We start from the raw sequence: 19,035 nt of genomic DNA, 5'->3' as shown, positions 1-19,035 counted from the left end.
TTACTAAAAAAGAAACATTCAAATGAATACATAAATTGGAAATAAATATGATCAATTTTCAATCAAAAGTTCAATTTTCTATAAAAAATGGAATAGTTAAATTAATAAGGTTAATAAAATAAAGGTTAAACCCTGATACAAAACTACAAGTTTTGAATAAGAAATCTAACAGTTGGTATTTTGATAAAAAAAAATATTACTTAAAATAAAAAAAACGGTAAAATTCGATCAAAAAGACGAATTTTCGAAAGAACAGTTGAATCCTCAACCGAAACAAATCAATTTATGACCAAATAGTAGAATTTTTTTAAAAATTTATTAATTTTCAGCTTAAAGGCTCAATATTCACGAAAAAGAAGATTTTTCAGTGTGATATAATAATTTTTATTTAAAAAATTTATTTTGTATGTATTTTGTAACCAACAAAATGAATTTTCCATAAATTAATTTTTTAATTAAGATAGAAAAAATGTAACCTAAAGTTTAGACTTTTCAACAGAATAAATAAATTTTTAACCAACTATTAAAATTTTTAATTAAAAAGAGCAATTTTCAATCAAAAATATCAATTTTTAACCAAAACTTGAAAAGAGAAAATTTTATGTGAAAAAATTATTTTCTACTCGAAAAAAATTTTATCAAAAAAAAAAAAAAAATACAATGAAAAAAGTTAAGTCCTTAAACAAAACTAATAAGTTTTATATAAAAATGTAACATTACATATTATGACAAAAAAAGACTATATTTAAACTGATAGTAAATAGTTAAATTCGACAAAAAAATATGAATTTTCCACAAAATGGTTGAAATAAAATAAAAATTATATCCTGAAAAAAACTGCTCAGTTTTCAAAATAGTTGAATCGTCAACCCAAAAAAAATCAATTTTTGATCAAATAGTTAAAGTTAGGAAGAAATTTCTGTCAAAAAGACGATTTTTAAATATAATACATTACTTTTCAGTAAAATATTCTTTTTTGTAACAAAAAAACTCGCAAAAAAAGGAATTTTCAATTAATTATTTTTTTAATTATGATAGAAAAAATGTAAACAAATTTTTAGACTTTCCTCCAAAAATATACATTTTTAACCAAAGAATTGAAATTCTTACTGAAAATGATCAATTTTCAATTTCACACATCAATTTTTAATCAAAAATTGTGTAGATAATATTCCATTTGAGGAAAGTCATTATCTACTCGAAAAAAATCATTTTTAACACAATAGACGAATTTTTAACTAAAGATAATTAATTTTAAATAAAAACCTAAAATTGTTATAAATAAATTGTGTAGTTGAAGTTTCAGTTATAAGAAATAATTTAAAAAAAAAAAAGAATGAAAAAAAAAATTAAGCCCTCAACCAAAAATGACAAGTTTTAAATAAAAAGTGTTACAGTTGAAATTTGAGTCAAAAATTATTTGAAGTTTAAATAAAAACGAGTTAAATTAGACAAAAAAAGATGAATTTGTGACAAAATAGTTGCATCGTCAACCAAAACAAAAGAATTTCTGACCTAATATTTGAATTTTTCATCAAAAAGATGAATTTCCAGCCTAGGAAATTAATTCTTTTTATCTAAACAGAAGATTTTTAATAAAATAAATTAATTTTCATTAAAGCAATGTTAATTTGAAAAATAAAATTTATCAAGTATCTCAAATTTTAACCAATAAATAAATAAATTCTCACATAAAATAAAATACATTTAAAAAAAATATAATATAAATTTTGAATTACTTGACTGAAACTGGATGCAACGATTGACATTTTTTTATTAAAATCTTAAATACCCGTAAAGATTTTTTAAAGTCTTTCGGCTTAAATTCAAAACAAGATATCAAAGATTACTCTCTGTAAATTTTAGATTTTTAGCTCTCAGAGAAAAATATTTATTGTGCTGCAAACACATCAGTAATGTTGTTAAGAATAGAATTTTCACTTTCATTTTTTACAGTTTTCTGTGAAAATTTAAAAAATTGAAATCGATTATGAAGATTTATTGCGGAAATTATGTAGTTTGGATTTAAAAAAAGAAGAGTCCAATTTGAATAAAAAATTATGACCTCTGGAATAATATTTTCGAAAAAATAGTTTTGTTCCATCGTGCGACCTGACGGAATAAGCCGACTGAAACTCGACACAACGCTTGGAGATTTTAATTAATAACTTAACTATGCCTATATATTTTCAAATATTTCTCTGCTTCAAATAAAGACAAGACTTTGGAGATTACTCTCTGTAAATTTCAGATTTTTAGCTTTTAAATCGAATGAGTTATTATATTTTAAACACATCAGTGATTCTGTTGTTGAAAATATATTTTTTCACTTTTCCTTCTTTAAAGTTTTCTGTAAAAACAAAAATTTAAAAAATCGGCCATGATGATTCTCTGCGGCATGTATTTAGCTTTTATTTAAAAAAAAGGAATATTCGGATTGGATAAAAGTAATAACCTCAAGAATAATATGTTCGAAAAAATACTTTTGCCTGGAGGAATAAGCCGACTGAAACTCGACCAAACGCCTCGACATTTTAATTAATAACTTAATTATGCGTCAATATTTTAAAATATTTCTTGGCTCCAGTTAAAGACAAGACTTAAAAGATCACCCCCTTTAAATTTTAAAATTCCAGCTTCAAGTCCAACCGAGTTATCGTGTTTTTAAAACATCAGTTATTTTTAGCATCGCTCGCACTAGCCGCAAGGATGATTTCCGACGGTAGTGTACTTGATCGTTCGATTTTTACGTTTACGTCGCATTTTCTATTTGGTCGTTGATGGGCATGTCCACCAATTACCGTTCAGCTCACCAATCATGGAAAGCCGGATGAGATTCCAGCCTTCAAGTTCCCTGTATCAAGTATCATTGCTGTTCGGTTTATACCCCAGATTTTTTCGTTGTAAAAAAAGATGGATTTCACGAAAACTAGGACGATCCACGTCATTCCTTTGCCAGCACTCGCACATGAGTTCATACATCTCCTTCGGGCTGTTTTTCGGAAGTGACAGAATAATCTGTAATCAAAAAATAAATTTTTCGGATTTTTCGGAAAATATTTAAATAATTTTAAGTTTCTGGAAACCAATGTATGTTGTTTTTAGAGAAAACTGGGCAAAAATGCATTTATCGATTTAAGCAAAAAAAAATCGAATTTATGATTATTTGGACTTGAAAGTTTTTTTTTCTCGAAAAACGCACCAATTTATTTTTTGTAAAGAAGTTAGAGAAAAATGAGTGACTGGGAGGGGAGCGATTAAAAGGGCTGAGTGGATAAAGAGTAGGGTAAGAAAAATTGAAGAGAAAAATAAGTAGCTGGAAGGTAAAATAAGAATTGAAAAAAGCGCTGATTTTTTATATTTTAACTATTTTTTTTATATTTTTTTATAAATAAACAAATATGACGAAAAAATGGCCAATTTTTATATTTTTTATTCCCGGTTTTCGTCAATAACATAAAAATTGTGGAAATCAACTAAGTTTCATATATTAAAATTAGTTTGAAATATTTCAATATTATATAATAAACAAACAACAATTTTATAAACAAATTATTTGTTGAAAAAATGTTTTTTACGATGTTCCATTATTTTACGTTTGTTTAAAGTTATATTACAAACAAAATAGTGGTGATGAAATCTTTATTTTTGAGATTATTATTCATAATAATATAAACAAATTTTAAACAAATATGATTGGAAAATGCATTAGTCAGGCGTTTTGACAGAAAAATTAGTTTTTTAATGTAATTTTTTAATATAATGATCTTTATGATAATCTTAGAAAAATCATAATTTGTGTATTATTCTTTTAAAGAAATTTAATGAACAAACGTATTATTTGTGCAATTTTAGGCCGAAAAATGTATGAAAAAAAAATTAACAAACAAAGGCATCTATGAGGCATTTTCCGAAAGAAAAATTCGTTTTTTTATGACAAAGTTTCTAATTAGGAACTTCATGATAATTTAAAAAAAATAATAATAATTTATTGATTAATTTTATGATTTAAAGAATTAATAAATAAATGCATTATTTTGGCATCTTTCAACGGAAAAAAATTCGTTTTTTTCGACATCAGTCTTTTTAAGTGGGAACTTTATGATAATTCCAGCAAAATCCATAGTTATTTATTTAATTTTATCATATTTTAAACGTATTTAACAAATAAATGAATTACTCGGACACCAGCGAACAGAAAAATTAATTTTTTCGATATTATTTTTGTTGTTAGGGAACTTAATGATAATCTTATTAAAAATCGTAATCACTTAAAAATTTCTTTGATATTTAAACAAATTTAATAAGAATATGAATTATTTCATGATTTTTTGACGAAACTTTCTTTTTTTTTAATTTCAAAACTTTCAGTTTAAGTTTCTCATTACTTTTATTTTATTAATAAGGCTACAGCTATGGAATAATGAATTTTTTATTAAATTTGATTTTTAAAATCTCATCAACTGATCATGAATTTGGCCGAAATGTTTATGGCATTCCCAATTGAAAAGACTGACATCGAAAAAAAAAAAAATCTGACCACAGTTGCGCGAATAAGGGAACTGTGAAAAAAAATCTGTCAACAGATGGCCCAGTAATGCATTTGTTTATTGAAATAATTTAAATAATTATAAAATTGATCAATTAATTTTGAATTATTCCTGAAATTAGAATGGAGTTTATTAAAAAACCTGTCATCGAAAAAACAAATTTTTCCTGTCGAAAATGCCTTATTTATGCACTTGTTTATTGAATTCGTTAAAAAAATCATAGGATTAATCAACAAATTATAAAGTTTTCTAAAATTAAGAGAAAGTTCCCAATAGAAAAATACGTCGAAAAACGGAAATTTCTTTTAGGACATAGCTGGTTATTGCATTTGTTAATTAGATGTGTTTCTAATATTAACAATTATTAGGTCAAGAAGAAATTTCTTAAGCATTATATTGTTTTTAGCCAAAGTTCTTGCAATATAATTCTAAGAAACGTAAAATTATGGAAAAACTTTAAAGACATTTTTTCAAAAAATAATTTGTTTAGATAATTTTATTAAGTTTATAATAAAATATTGGAACATCCTTAACTAATGTTACTCTAAGAAACTTAGGAGATTTAAACAATTTTCATGTTATTTACAAGCACCGGAAACGTCAAATTGGAAAAATTTCCATTTTTTGGTCATATTTGTTTGTTTAGAAAAAAATTGAAATTGTTGTATTTTCTAAATAGGTCAATATTTGTGGGCTGTGAGTTATTTTGAACCACAAAAGTCGTTTTTTTCTTCACTGTGTGTGGGTTCGTGGGAGGGGGTGGATTGAACAAGAAGCAGATTACGGAAAGAAGAGTAAAAAAGGAAGAGAAAATGAAGGTGTAAGAGAAACTTAGAAACTTAAAAAAAGAGAGGGGAGTGTCTGTTAAAGGGATCGACAGAGAATGAGAAAGGATCGCGTGTTTATAAAAGAAAGATGAATATGAGAAAGTGAATGAAAGTGATTGAGAGTAGTGTAAATGAAAAGGAAAATAAGTGTATGGGAAGAGAGGGATAAGAAGAAATAAAGAATAAGAGAGCAGGTGGCGGCCATAGAGGTAGGGTAGAAAGTTAAAAGAAGGAGGAAGCAAGAGGAGAGTAAATAAGTTTGAGGAAACTCAGCAAGTGAGAGAGAAGCGATTAAAATGAGAAGAGAGAAGGCAAAGTAGGGTGAAGAAGGGAGAGGAAAGAAGTGGTCTGGGGAGAACGAAATACGAGCAATAAAAATTAGAGGGAAAAAATAGAAAAGAAAAGGGAGTGGATTAAAAACTGAGAAGGGTATGGAAAGTCGGATAAAGAAAAAAGAGTCAAAATAATGAATTAAAATGTAAGGGGAAGGAGAAATGAAAACAAGAAGAGTGGAGTGGCGGTTCGAAGGGAAATATTTAGAGAACTCAGTGTTAGAAAGAGAAGAGTAAAGAAGCAAAAGAAAAAGAAGTATTTGGAAAAATAAATTAGAAATAAAAAGGAGTGGGGAATGTCGGTTAAATGGAAGGACATCGAAGTGAAAGGTTGGTGCACGAAAAAATAAATAAGAATTGTAAATGGTTGAAAAGTATGCTAGCGATGGGAGAATATAATAAATAGGGAGAATAGAATAAATAAGGAGAAAAATGAGTATATAAGAGGAGAGTAGAGGACAAAAAAGGAATCAAAAAGAATGAAGAAGAGTTGCGGTTAAAGTTTCAGGAGTAGAGGTTGAGAGAAGGAAAAGTGATGTGAAGGGCAAAGAGTTTAGAGAAAACAGGAACCTAAAAATAGAAAAAACGAAAATAGCAGTAAGGAGAGGGGAGTAGGGTAAAGAATAGACAAAAGGGAGTGTTTGAGAGGGGAGGGTGAATGAGGGTTGAAAAAGAAAGAAGAGACATTTTATTATCAATCCCCTACAAATCACCACATTTTCCAACTAAATGATAAAAATATTAAACTTAAAAATATTGAATACTGTTTTAAGCAGGTCAGGGAATTATTCTATCAGGGCACATGTCATTTACTGTAAATAATTTTTTTTTAATTTAAAAAAAAGACTTCGTACCCGCCTCTGATCCTCCTGATAAAAATAAGTGGCGTTCTCGACTACTCGATGATCCGGATATTCCTCGAATGGTTGCTCCCGAGCAAACGTAAGTATTTCCCAGAACGTGACAGCGAATGACCACACGTCGCTCTTACTTGTGTATTTGCCCTAGAACAGTCAGGAAACCAATATTTATAAAAAAAATACGTGCTTCATACGCTAAACACTTTTTCTCAATAAATACTTTTAAAAAAATATTTAAAAAGAAAAAAGCTTTAATTACTGGTAAAATATCAGTTCAAAGTGATTTAATAATAATTTCTAAACGTGATAAAAAATGGAAAACGAAAATTTTCACTTCACAACCTTAGTCTTAAAATGTTTTCCATATTTTGTCCCAGGATTTTTTCTCTATTATATCAATTTGAGTAAATTTTCAGGATTTCTACTAAACAACTTAGTTGAAAATAACGGCATCTTACTTGATAATTCAGCATTTCAGTCCAGAAATCTTCTTTTTTTATGTTAAAAATTTAACGATTTTTTAAAAATTGAGAAAAAAATTTTACTGTTCCATATTTAGTTAAAAATTTATTTTCTTCAGTTAAAAATTTGAACTATTATTTCGAAAATTTCTTTATTTTGTTGATTGATCATGTTTTTGCTTCACAATTTAACAACTTAGTAAAAACTGGAACCACTTTGTTAAAAAATCATTTCTTCGGTTAATCATTCATTATTTCCATTAGAAAATCTACTTTTTTTTTGTTAAAAATTTAACGATTTTGTTCAAATTAAAAAAAAAGTAAGCTGATAAACACTATTTCATGTTTACTTGAACATTTATTTTCTTCACTTGAAAATTTAAATTATTCATTTGAAAATTCTGTATTTTGTTAAAGAATAAGTTTTTGCTTTAAAATTTAACAACTTTGTAAAAAGTGGAACCACTTTCTTAAAAAATCATTTTTTGTTGATCATTTATCATTTCAATTGAAAAATCGTTTTTTTTTTAAATGTAATGATTTTGTTAAAATGCACAAAAAATGTCAACTGAAAACTGAACTATTCCATTTTTAGTTGAAAATTTATTTTCTTTAGTTAAAAATCTAAACCATTTGAATGAAAATTTCTGTATTATGTTAAAAAATATTATTTTCGCTTGGAAATTCATTTCGTCGAATTAAAGACTAGTTTTTTAATTGAAAATTAATTTTTTTACTGAACATTTAACTATTTCAAGTTTGATTAAACAATAATCTTCTTCAGTTCAGAATTTAACAATTTGTTAAAAAATTTTCTTTTTTCTATAAAACTTTGTACGTTGTGGCAGAAAATTATTCTTCTTGATGATTGATTAATGTGATTTGTTTAAAAAATATTCTTTTTAGATAGTAAATAAATCTTTCTGCTTGAAAAATTATTTCTTCTTGAAAATTAGTTTTTAATGTAAATTAAATTTTTTAATTAAAAGTATTACTACATTTTGTATTAAAATTTGTATTGTGAATAGACATTCAACTTCTTTGGTTAAAAATTTATTTGCTTTATTGGAAATTCATTTTATTTGCATAAAAGTTTATTTCTATAACTTAAAATTCAACTATTCTTTTTTGAAAACGTAACTTTTTTAGTTGAAAATTTGTCTATTTTGTTGAAAATTTTTCTTTTTTTGGTAGAAAATGAACCTTTTTCATGAAAAAATCATGCATTTTCTTAAAAGTGTTCGTTTTAAGAAGCAAATTAATAATTTTGTTTGTAATTTTACTTCTGCGGTTGACAATTAGATATTTAATTAAAAATTAATTTTTTAAACTAAAATTTCACTATCCGGTTTCACAAATGAATTTTTTTTATAGATATTCAATCTTTTCGGTTAAAAATTACTCTGGTCAACAATTAAGCTATTTTATTGAAAATTTATTTCATTTGGTTTAAATCCTACTTTTTCTAACTTAAAATTAAAGTATTCTAAATTTTCTTAGAAATTTATCCTTTTTAGTGGAAAATTCATCTATTTGGAACATTTTTCTTTTTTAGTAGTAAATTCATCTTGTGGGTCAAAAATTAAATTATTCAGTTAAAAATTAATTTTTTTTCCTTAAAAATTAATTTTTTGCTAAAAAAGTAGTTTTTCTGTTCTTTTTATAAAATTCATTGACTTCGCAGTTACCTTTTTAATTTTTTCTTCTTCTTTTTATTCGAAAGTTCAATTAATTTGGTAGAAAATCTAGATTTTTTTCTGGTAAATTCAACTTTCTTCTTAAATCCACTTTAAGACGTGAAAACTCAATATTTTGGATGACATTTTTTTTACTGATTGTAAAATCTTTCTTTTTTGAAAAATAAGCTCGCTTGTTGAAAATATCAATAATTTTTATCATAGATTTATCAATTTGGTTGAAAATTCCCTTATTTTTATTGAAATTCAATTATTTTTACTGAGAATGTAAAATTTTTTTTTTAACATTTTCTAGATTGTTTAGGCATCGTCTATAAGTTAAAATAAATAGATTACTTTGACAAGATAGAGAAAAAGTTTATTTCCTTATTTTTAAACAAAGTATTGGAACAACAGTTATTTTTTGCAATCATTTTTTTCAGTTAAGTTATAGATAGTTATTTTATCTAATCTATTTGTTCAATAAAAATAATACTCAATAATAAGCGACATAGTGTAAAATATTTGAAAAAACTAGAATTTTCTCGATATTTGTCATAAAAAGGGGGAAATGCTACTAATTCTATAAATAATTGAAGAATTTTCTAAAAAAAATATCCCTTTTAAGATTGATTACTTTTGACATTAATCTCCAAAAGCTTTTCACTATTTTTGGGATAAAACAATTATTGAAACAAATTAAATTTTCAAAAACAATTTTTAAGCATAGTAAAAAAATATTACTTCTAGCATTTGCATTGTCAGGGAACTTTGTGGGCACAACAGAAGAAGTTTAGGAAGATCAGAATAAAAATTTATTGATTAAAAAATATTTTTTGAATGTTTCTTAACAGGCTACTAAGCTTTAATTTATAAAAAGTTAATAACTGCTTCCTTTTCAATTTTTCTAAACAGCCCGGGGGCCGGATTAATTTCGAAAGACTTGAAAAAATAGGGCATTTATTTTTTATGGTACCGTTTATTCAAGAAATCTGTATTATCGTAAGAGAATAACAGAGTTTCTTGACGCCTTTACAGACTAGATGCAGTTTTGAATGGCAATTCTTAAAAACTAAATTGTTAAAAAAAAAGATCTCCTGTCGCTCCTTTTTCAACCGGAGCGAAGGAAGGAAATATTTTGTTTAGAAAAAATTAAATTACAAAAATTTAATTCAAAGCTCCATCTAGTATGTTAATACGTTAACAAATAGCTTAATGGGAAAGCACCCGAAGGGCAATTGGAAGTGTTGTGGTTCGTTTCACAGAAGAGTAAAAGGAGATCTTTTTTCAGAAAAAATTTAAGTTAACACCAATTTATCAAAAAAATTAAATTTTTTTAAAGTAAGGTTTTTCAGAAAGTCTATTTTCAAAAAGTTAAAAAAATGAGCCGCCATTTTGTCACTTTTTAAAATAAAATTTCGGCTTTTTTTGAGAATTTGCAGATAATCTTCCAATGATTTTAAAAGTCGAAAAAACTGTTGTGAAGCAAATGTAAAACACTTATCCTTTTCTTTTTGACTTTTTTTTTAATTGATAGATAAGTATGGTGAGGAAGGTAATAAGGCGTAAGGAAGTAGCAGAAATTAGGTAGGAAAATGGAGGAAAGTGAGTTTAGTTAAATAGTATTTTTATAGGACTGCTAGATGATGGAGTCAAGAGAGAAGAAGTAGAGGAGGTAAAATTCAAGAAAGGCATGCGTAATCTCTAGTTAGGGAGGGTCAGTAGAGGAAAGTAGGGGAAATAAGTCAACGGGCATTGGTTGCAGTACGGAAAGTGAACAAAATCAGGGAGCAAGAGTAAAGGAAATGTAGAGGGGCTCTAAAAAATCAGAAAAAAACGAGAGGGACGTAGCAGAAAATAGAGGCACAAACTGGGACAAGTGAGTGTAAGTAAAGGGATGCAGGAGAAATGAATAAGAATGAGACTGAGTAGGACGGATTAAGTGGGGGATGGGAAAGGGAAGTAGTGTTAGAGGACTTTTAGCTGCGTCAGCAAGGAGAACAGAAGTAAAGGAGAAAGAAGTTGGAAAAGGTAACAAAGGGTAAAGTGGCCGGAGGGGAATTAGGGGTAGTAAGGGAGTAGAGAAGTAGGAGAAGTATGGGGAGTAAGGAAAGTAGGGGTAGTACAAGAAATAAGATAACTGGCATTAGGTAAAGTATAGAATGTGAAGACAATTAGTAAGTGATAGTTAAGAAAATGTATAGAATCTTTGAGAAGTCAAAGGTAATAAAGGGACGGGAATCAGCAGCAATTAGAGATGTGGATTAGAGGAAGTGAGTGTACGTAACGGGATACAGGAAAAACTGATAGGAATGAGACTGACTTGGGAGCACGAAATAGTGGCTAGGGAAGAAAAGCAGTATTAGAGGACTGTTAGCTGCGAGAAGGAGAGTAGAATTAGAGGCAAAAGAAGTTGGGACAGGTTACGAAGAGTGAAGTGAAAAAAGGGGAATTAGAGGGAGTAGAAGAAGTAGCAGTAGTAGCGTAAGTCGGAGAAATTATATGACGGGAGTTAGCTGAAGTATTGGGAATAAGTGAAATTGAGCAGAAATTAGAAAAAGGGATTATTAGAAGTAACTGTCAGAGAGAGAAAGTTGGGAAAATTAATAAAAATGAGTTTAAGTAGAGAGAGAAAAGTGACGACTGGATGAGAGAAGTAGAGAAAGAAGAATGATAGCTGTAAGAACCAGAAGAGGGGAAGGTAGAGGAAAAGATGGTTAATTCAGGTGACGAAAAATGATGTGAACGAAGGGGAAATAGGGGAATGCAGTGAGCTAGGGAAGGGGTAGAAAAAAGTTATAAAAAGGGGTTATCAGAAGTGGTTGTAAGTGAGAGGAACTTGCTGAAATGAATAAGAATGAGATTGAAAATAGAGGGTAAAATAATGGCTGGAGAAGGGAAGTAGGGGAAGAGGACTGATAGCTCTAGGAGCCAGAAGAGGGGGAAGTAGAGGAGAAAACGGTTAAGTAAGCAGGCGAATGTTAAAGGGTTAGGAGAGAAAGTAGGAGAATTTAGTAAAGTAGGAAAGGAGTGTAATTGGAGGGGGGAGGGCAAGGGACAAGAAGATTTAAACGACCTAATTAAAGTCTTCATATGCTACAATACTTTTTTTTAGGCTCTCCCACTTTTAAAACGTGTATTGACTACCGGCGTTGGAAAAAGTTTATCCCGAACGAGGCTAATGGCTAACTAGGGAGCAGATGAATTGTACGCTTCCTTTGATGCGAATTGTTTGTTAGCAGATCTGCACACGTCAATTCGACAAAATAAAGTGTTGAACAATTATAGCAGTTAGTTTGAAAAAGCTTCAAATATATTTTAATTGTGCCTTGTTTGTGAAATTTCGCGTTAATTGGAACCTGTTTTACGAATCGAAAATTTTTTTTCATCTCGTTACTTTTCATGCTAGTTTTAGCATGCAAAGTATTAATAATAAATATCGATAGGTGTGCTGTAACTAATACATTCTGTTTAAAGTATGAACTCGGTTTCTAGTGATGCTTTTGTTTTTTTTATTATGTTATTTTGAAACTAGTATTCTACAAGAAAATCACAGCTACATTTGATGCAATGTTAAATATTTAATAATAATGAAAATATTTAAAATATGGGGGCATTCAATTAATTTCAGTAATTCCAATTATAATCATGTTCAGTTGACAATACATGGGGTAATTTTAAATCAATTAAATCTCCTTGAATTAATACAAACAAAGTAAAATAAAAAATGGGGTACTAATATTTTTAACTAAATGAAATGCCTTTACGCTCTTTAACTTATGATATTTAAAATTAAAATTTTTTTTCAGTATCACAATAATTTTATGAATGTCTTCTTTTTAAATCTTTTGAAACTCTAAATTTAAGAATATTATAGCTTTCAGCTTGTAGTTTTCAACACTAATTTATTTTTTTATTTGAAAAAAATATATTTTTCGGAAACTATTATATTTTTTAGTAATAAAAATAAATTAATTTGAAAACTTTAATTGCCGCAGTTGGGTTTACAAACGTTCATAATTAAACATTTTAATAAAAAAAATTTAATAATTGAATAAATCCCATTTCAAAGTCTTCGATATTAAACAGCCTGTAAATATGAAAAATACTTAAAACTGTTCATTTTCAAAGACTTGGTAGCTGTCAAAATAAAGAGATTATGAATTTCTGAAAAGGCTTTAATTTGACAATTTGAAAATAAATTTTTCTTAAATTCGGAGGTTCGAAAATTAGAACAAAAAATTTTTTAATAGCTGAAACATGTCTAAATATAAATGTACAGCTCTTGAAATTAAAAAATGCCAGCTTACATAAAAAATAAAAAAGTTTCATTTCTTTTCTCAACTGTAGAGTTTTGCGTAATAGATAAATTCAGATTTGTCAGATTTTCTTAGTTGAATGTCATAAATGCTCGCAAATCCCTATAATTCTCCTTATTCCCTATATTTCTGGAATTGCTGAATTCTCGAATTTCCTAAATTAAAAAAATCCTACTTTCTGAATTTTTAATTATTAGTTTTCTAAATCAGATAAAAATGATTAAATTTTATAAATTTCGATGAAAAACTTGAAAATGAATTCTTTTTTAATATTAGTTTCAGTATCCTGATCTTAAATTCCTTTAATTTTTAAACTAAATTTTAAATTTTGAACTTTTAACGCTTACAATTTTAATCAAATTATTTTTGAAAAATGGTCAGTACAGAAATATATACAATGAAAATTTCTTTAACTATATAATTATATTCTAGTTTTTAATATGCAATTTTTAAAACTGTTTAAATTTTTAGTCCTTAATTTTGTAGTTTTTTACCTCAAAAACAGAAATTAAAAAACATTTGCTACGGAATTCCTGAATTTCTGAAAGTTTGAAATTAAAAATTTCTAAAATCTGTTATTTTAAATTCAAAAATTTAAAAAAATCACCAGAATTTCCCTTAAAATATTTCGAAATTGCTCGGTTTTCTACAATTCTAAATTGCTTGGTTTCAATTTTAAAAGTTGAAATATTCTGGATTTTTTAAACTTCCAAATTTTAGAATATTATATCGGAAGACTTGATATTCAAAAAATTGTGAATTGAAAGGATTTGTAATTAAACAATTAGTCTACCTTTGAGACTTTCAAAAACTTTTTCGATTTTTTTTCTAAAGGCTATATCTAGATGTTAAATTATATTTCGCCTCTTTTTACTATAATAAATATGTTTTTATTTTGTTACATTTCTAAATTAAACCAAAAAACTGACTTCTTGGAAAAAAATTGTCTTAATTATTTTTTCCTTTCAACCCTGATCTGCCAGTTATATTTTGAAAAATAAAAAAAAATTTAGAAAATCTATATTCAAAAATCATAATGTGAAAATATTTTGGAAAACCTTTAGAATGTTTTGAAGCATCCAGAATAAATTCAGAACCGTGTACAATTAATAAAATTATTTATTGAAATTTAAACTTCAAAATGAGAAGATTTTAGAACTAGACATTGAAAATTGAATTATTTTTTTATTTTAAAGCTTTCCATGATATGAAAAATTTAAGAATCAACTTAAAAGTAAAAAATTTTCGAAGTATAAGACAATAAAATTGATTAAAAAAGTTTTTATTCAAAAAGTAAAACATGTCTTTTTCAAAATCTACAGATTTCAAAATTTGTATTGTAAATGATACATTTTTAAATGTTTTCTTTTATGACTTATAATTGTGCAATTAAATTTAAAATAATTTAGCTTGGAAAGTTATCATAAACAATTAACGAAGTGTACATTGTCCAATAATTTAAATTTATATAAACTGACAGAAATTTAAAGGATTTGAGTAAAAAAAAGATCTCACAATTGTGGATAGGAAATTCTTGTCTATTTAAATAAAGTTCTGGTTCGTTTAATTTTCAACGCTCTGTAGTAAAAATTGATCAATTTAATTATGCAATAAGAATAATTCAATTTTAAAATCTTATAACACAACACTTTTTCATTTTTAAGAGAGAAAATGACGGTGCATTTACTTTTTTTACTAAAAAAAATCGTCTGATAAATTTTAATATTTATTACCAATTTCAAATTTTATAATTTCATAAGCTTTGCCCTTGAAACACCCAATTTAGTTTATAATTACAAATTTACAACTTTTAATCACTTTAAATAAAAAATTATAAAAATTCAAAAGTGTTCGATTTGACATTACTTAATTCCGAACGCATTCAATCTGTATTAATACAATTGCAACTCCTGTGAATTTTAAAGATTCCTATTTTTTACAATTTTAACATTGAGTATTTAATTTTTGAACGTTTTCAAATTATCCCTTCCTCGAAATTTCATTCTGAAATCCTGCAATTTCGGGGGTTTTGAATTTCAAGTAAAATTGTTTGATTTCGAACACTTTGAATTAGACGTTGTACAAGTAGAGCTTCTTTCTATTTTATTTAAAATAGTTTTTTTTCTTGTCTTTTACCTGATCTAAAATGGTTTCATTTAAAACTCTTTAAATTTGAAATCGGTCAATATTATGTATTTTAAATTTTAAATGCTGTTTCTTTAAGACTATAAATTATTAATTATTTGGTCAATGAAGTTGGAAACTCTTAATAGTTAACATTTTTTTATATAATTGACTTTCAAATTATTTACATTTTAATGTAAGATAATAAATATCTAAAGACTCATATACGATTTAATGCCAGTTTTTAATAAATTTAATTTTTTTATTTACCATCAGCATGGACTCCCAAGCCATCCAACGAATAGGGAGAGGTGGCCGACCTTCGACCTTGAAATAATCAGCTAGGTAAGTCGACCTTCCTGGTCCAAGATCCGAAATCTTTATGGAGTGACCTGGATTAACTAGACAGTTTCTGAAACATAAAGTGGCATTTTTGGAATTTCAGAAAAGTTTATAAGTCGCTAAATTATTATAAAAAATTAATCGAATTTTATCCACTTAATTAGTAATGAACACAAATCAGATTTGTAGAGTGATTTTTTTTAGATAAAAAATTTTCATTTATAAATATTTTTATGACACAGAAAGCCAAACAATTTATCTGAAGGATTTTCTTGCATAAAAAGAAAATTTCGACAGTTATAAAATTTATAAAATTTAAGAAATCAATAGAAAATCAAAATCTTAGGCCGAAAAACAAATGATATAAAAAAAGTCAATAATAAGAAAAACACTGATTTTGGAAAGCTTTACAAAATTATCATAAGAACTTAAAATTTTTTTTTTGAAAAATCAAAAATTCAAGTTTTTATCGCACGAAAAATAATAATAAATTACATTTTGTGGTCAGATTATTCAAGATGCGAAAAAAGATAAACAAACAAAAGTATTAATCCTAAAAAAGGATTTATACATTTCTTAATAAATTACAGGACGCGTAGTTTTTGCTAATTTGTGCAAAATAAAATTAAAAATAAAAACAAAAATTTGGAAAGACGACAACAGCTCTGAAACAAGAAATAGAAAAGCAAAATAAAAAAGCAAAAGACGTTTTGACAGGGCGCGTAGTTTTGGCTTTAATCATAAAACAGATAGAAAAAAAAATTAAAAATTTGTGAAAAAAACGACAAAAGGTACCAAAAAATGGATAGACAACATTATTACAATTGTATGGAATTTCATAACACAGCATTCAAATTTTGAACTAAATTAACAAAGTACGTAAGATGTCTTAAAGAGAAATTACATGTTTTTAAAAGTATTATCAAATTTTTTAAAACTATTTATGAATAAGACTCGTCATTTTGGTTATATTTATCGATAAAACTATTCAGAAAATAAAAAATTCAAATTTAAGCCATTAAACAAAGCAAAATTTGGGAAATAGTTTTCAGAGAAATTTCAGCGTTAAAAAATTCCTAAAAACTATTTTGGTAACATTTTTTGAAACAATTCCCCGTTTTTAATTTATTTATAGAACTTGATTTGAAAAAATCGACAATTCGATTATCCCGCCAAAAGGCGCGACATACTCAAAAAAATCTGAAAGAAAACTTGCAGCATATTTTGTTTTACGTATAAAAATTAACTCCCCCCCCCCTCAGTATCAAAATATGACAAAAAAATAAAAAATAATATTTTTACGTATTATTGTTGCTTTTTAGAAATTTCTGTCGCCTTTTTTTATACAAATAATTGCTAATGGACAATTTGAATATTACCCATGACTTTTAAACAATTGTCAATTGTCAATTGTTTGGAATGGTAAATTTTATTAAAAACAAAAGTTAATTATTGGAATCCCATGCTACGTTTTGTTAATAAGAAAACATAATTTTTATACATTTCTTTGAATGTTTGATAGATTTCTATTTTTTCAAATAATCTGTATTTGCTCAGGCAAATACAGATTATTAAAAAACTAATAAAAAACTACAGAAATTATATAAAAAAGAACGCATACAATTATGTTACAGACTGTATAGTGTATAAAAAGAATACATTAACTACTTTTTAATTGTTAAATAAATATAATTTGTTGTAATAATTACTTTTACGTAAATCATCTAAAAATTCTAATTAATTGCATGGGTTCTATTTTATTTCATTTTTGTTAGTTATCCGAAAATACCTGCTTGAGCAAATAAAAATGGTTTAAACTTGTAGAAATTTGTTATGAATTAGCAGAAATGTATAAAAATTATGTAATTTTTCAACAAAAAGTAGCCTAGGATATCAATTGGAAAAAGCCAGATCTCTGGCTCAATTTTTAGAAATACTGAGAATAAACAAGAAATAATTGTTTAAATAATTGAATAATGCTTAAAAAAAATTTACTACTCCAAACAATGACAAGCATTTTAAACAGAAAATACGATTATTTACATTTCTTTAAAGAATTGAGAATTGTTTAAAACGTCACAGGAAATATATAAAATGTTCATTAGTAATTATTTGTACGAAAAAGGCAACGGAAATTTCTGAAAAAAAAAAAACAATAATACGTAAAGATGTAGCTTTTTTTATGTTTGTGTCACATATAGCCTATGGGACCATGCGAGGGGGGGGGGGGGTTATTAGTATTCTTTCATTTCATAAACACTCTTCTTAAATCCCTTACAAGTTTGTCACGTTTCAATGAAACCCTGGAACATGAGTTCAATTCCTCGAAAATTCAAAATTTACCTATGTTAATTAAAAGGGATTCTGAAGTGCCCGGTGGCATGTGTTAATAGTCGAACTTCGAAAAAAAGTTGTGATTTTTTTCCCATAAATTTAAATTCTTAGGGGTGTATTTTGCTCTCTAGAGTCCATAAAAATTTTACAATGCATTTTTGGACCAACCTAGTGTACCTTATAGCCTAAAGAGCTTTAAGGTCATGTGATGAGTGGGTCACGTGACCAGATTCCTACCTTACCGACACTTTTTTTATTTCTTTACTAAAATTTATACGAAGAGCCACACCGAGTTGAAAATTTGGGATACTAAACAAAAAGCTCTAACAATTGTGGGTCTGGTCCTAAATTTGTATAATTATGAAAAAAAATTTTGTTGTAAATAATTTTTTTTCCTTTCTTTATAATTTTTAAAATTTAGGACCAGAACAAACTTTTTTAGTGTTTCTTATTTATTATCCTAAATTTTCAATTCGATGTGGCGCTTCGTGCGAACATAAGTTGGGAAATAAAAAAAATGGCGGTAGGGTGGGAATCTGGTCACGTAACTCTCACAAACTTTAAATATAGATATACATTAAATAAAAGTGCAAAGAATAAATATCCGAGTGCAAAGCGCGAAAAACAAAATACGAGTTCTAAAATTGTTGAGCCACGCGCGTATTCTTATTGAGAATGTTTGCTTTAGGGGTCCCTTTAACGTACCAAAAATACAAAAACAGATCAATTGCCAAACAGTTTTTTTTAACAATTCTGAAAGTTACTTTTGCGTGGACAGATAATTTCCACTGTATTCAAGCGATGAAACTTGTATAGCCGCGCGCGTATTCTTAATGAGAATGTTTGCTTTAAGGGTCCCTTTTAGTATTAAAAATGCAAGAACAGATCAATTTTTAAACGGTTTTTTTTTTGCAATTGTAAAAGTTCTTTTTGCGTAGACAGATAATTTCCATTGCATTCAAGCAATGGAAATTTTCGAGTCGCGCGAGCATTCCTAATGAGAATGGTTGTTGTAGGGGTCCCTTAAACGTATCAAAAATGCGAGAACAGATCAATTTCCACAAGGTTTTTTTTTTATTTTAACAATTCTAAAAGTTACTTTTGCGTAGCCAGATAATTTCCATTGTATTCAAGCGATGAAACTTTTATAGCCGCGCGCGTATTCTTAATGATAATGTTTGCTTTAAGGGTCCCTTTTAGTATCAAAATT

At 26.9% G+C, this 19,035-nt stretch overlaps 1 protein-coding gene across 1 annotated transcript in view; it reads right to left on the bottom strand.

Annotated features, from left to right (window-relative positions):
• Window positions 1-2,859: 2,859 nt before the first annotated feature.
• Window positions 2,860-19,035, bottom strand: part of LOC117176354 (discoidin domain-containing receptor 2) — a 212,220-nt gene continuing 196,044 nt past the window's right edge. The window contains exons 13-15 of the mRNA XM_033366596.1: window positions 15,420-15,561; window positions 6,564-6,713; window positions 2,860-3,018 (exon numbers count right to left, since the gene is read on the bottom strand). Of these exons, the coding sequence (XP_033222487.1) occupies window positions 2,860-3,018; window positions 6,564-6,713; window positions 15,420-15,561 (451 nt within the window). The remainder of the gene's footprint in view (window positions 3,019-6,563; window positions 6,714-15,419; window positions 15,562-19,035) is intronic.

Source organism: Belonocnema kinseyi, chromosome 7 (assembly GCF_010883055.1).
Source record: "Belonocnema kinseyi isolate 2016_QV_RU_SX_M_011 chromosome 7, B_treatae_v1, whole genome shotgun sequence".
Taxonomy (NCBI): Eukaryota; Metazoa; Arthropoda; class Insecta; order Hymenoptera; family Cynipidae; genus Belonocnema; species Belonocnema kinseyi.
This window is presented reverse-complemented; position numbering and strand designations above follow the sequence as displayed.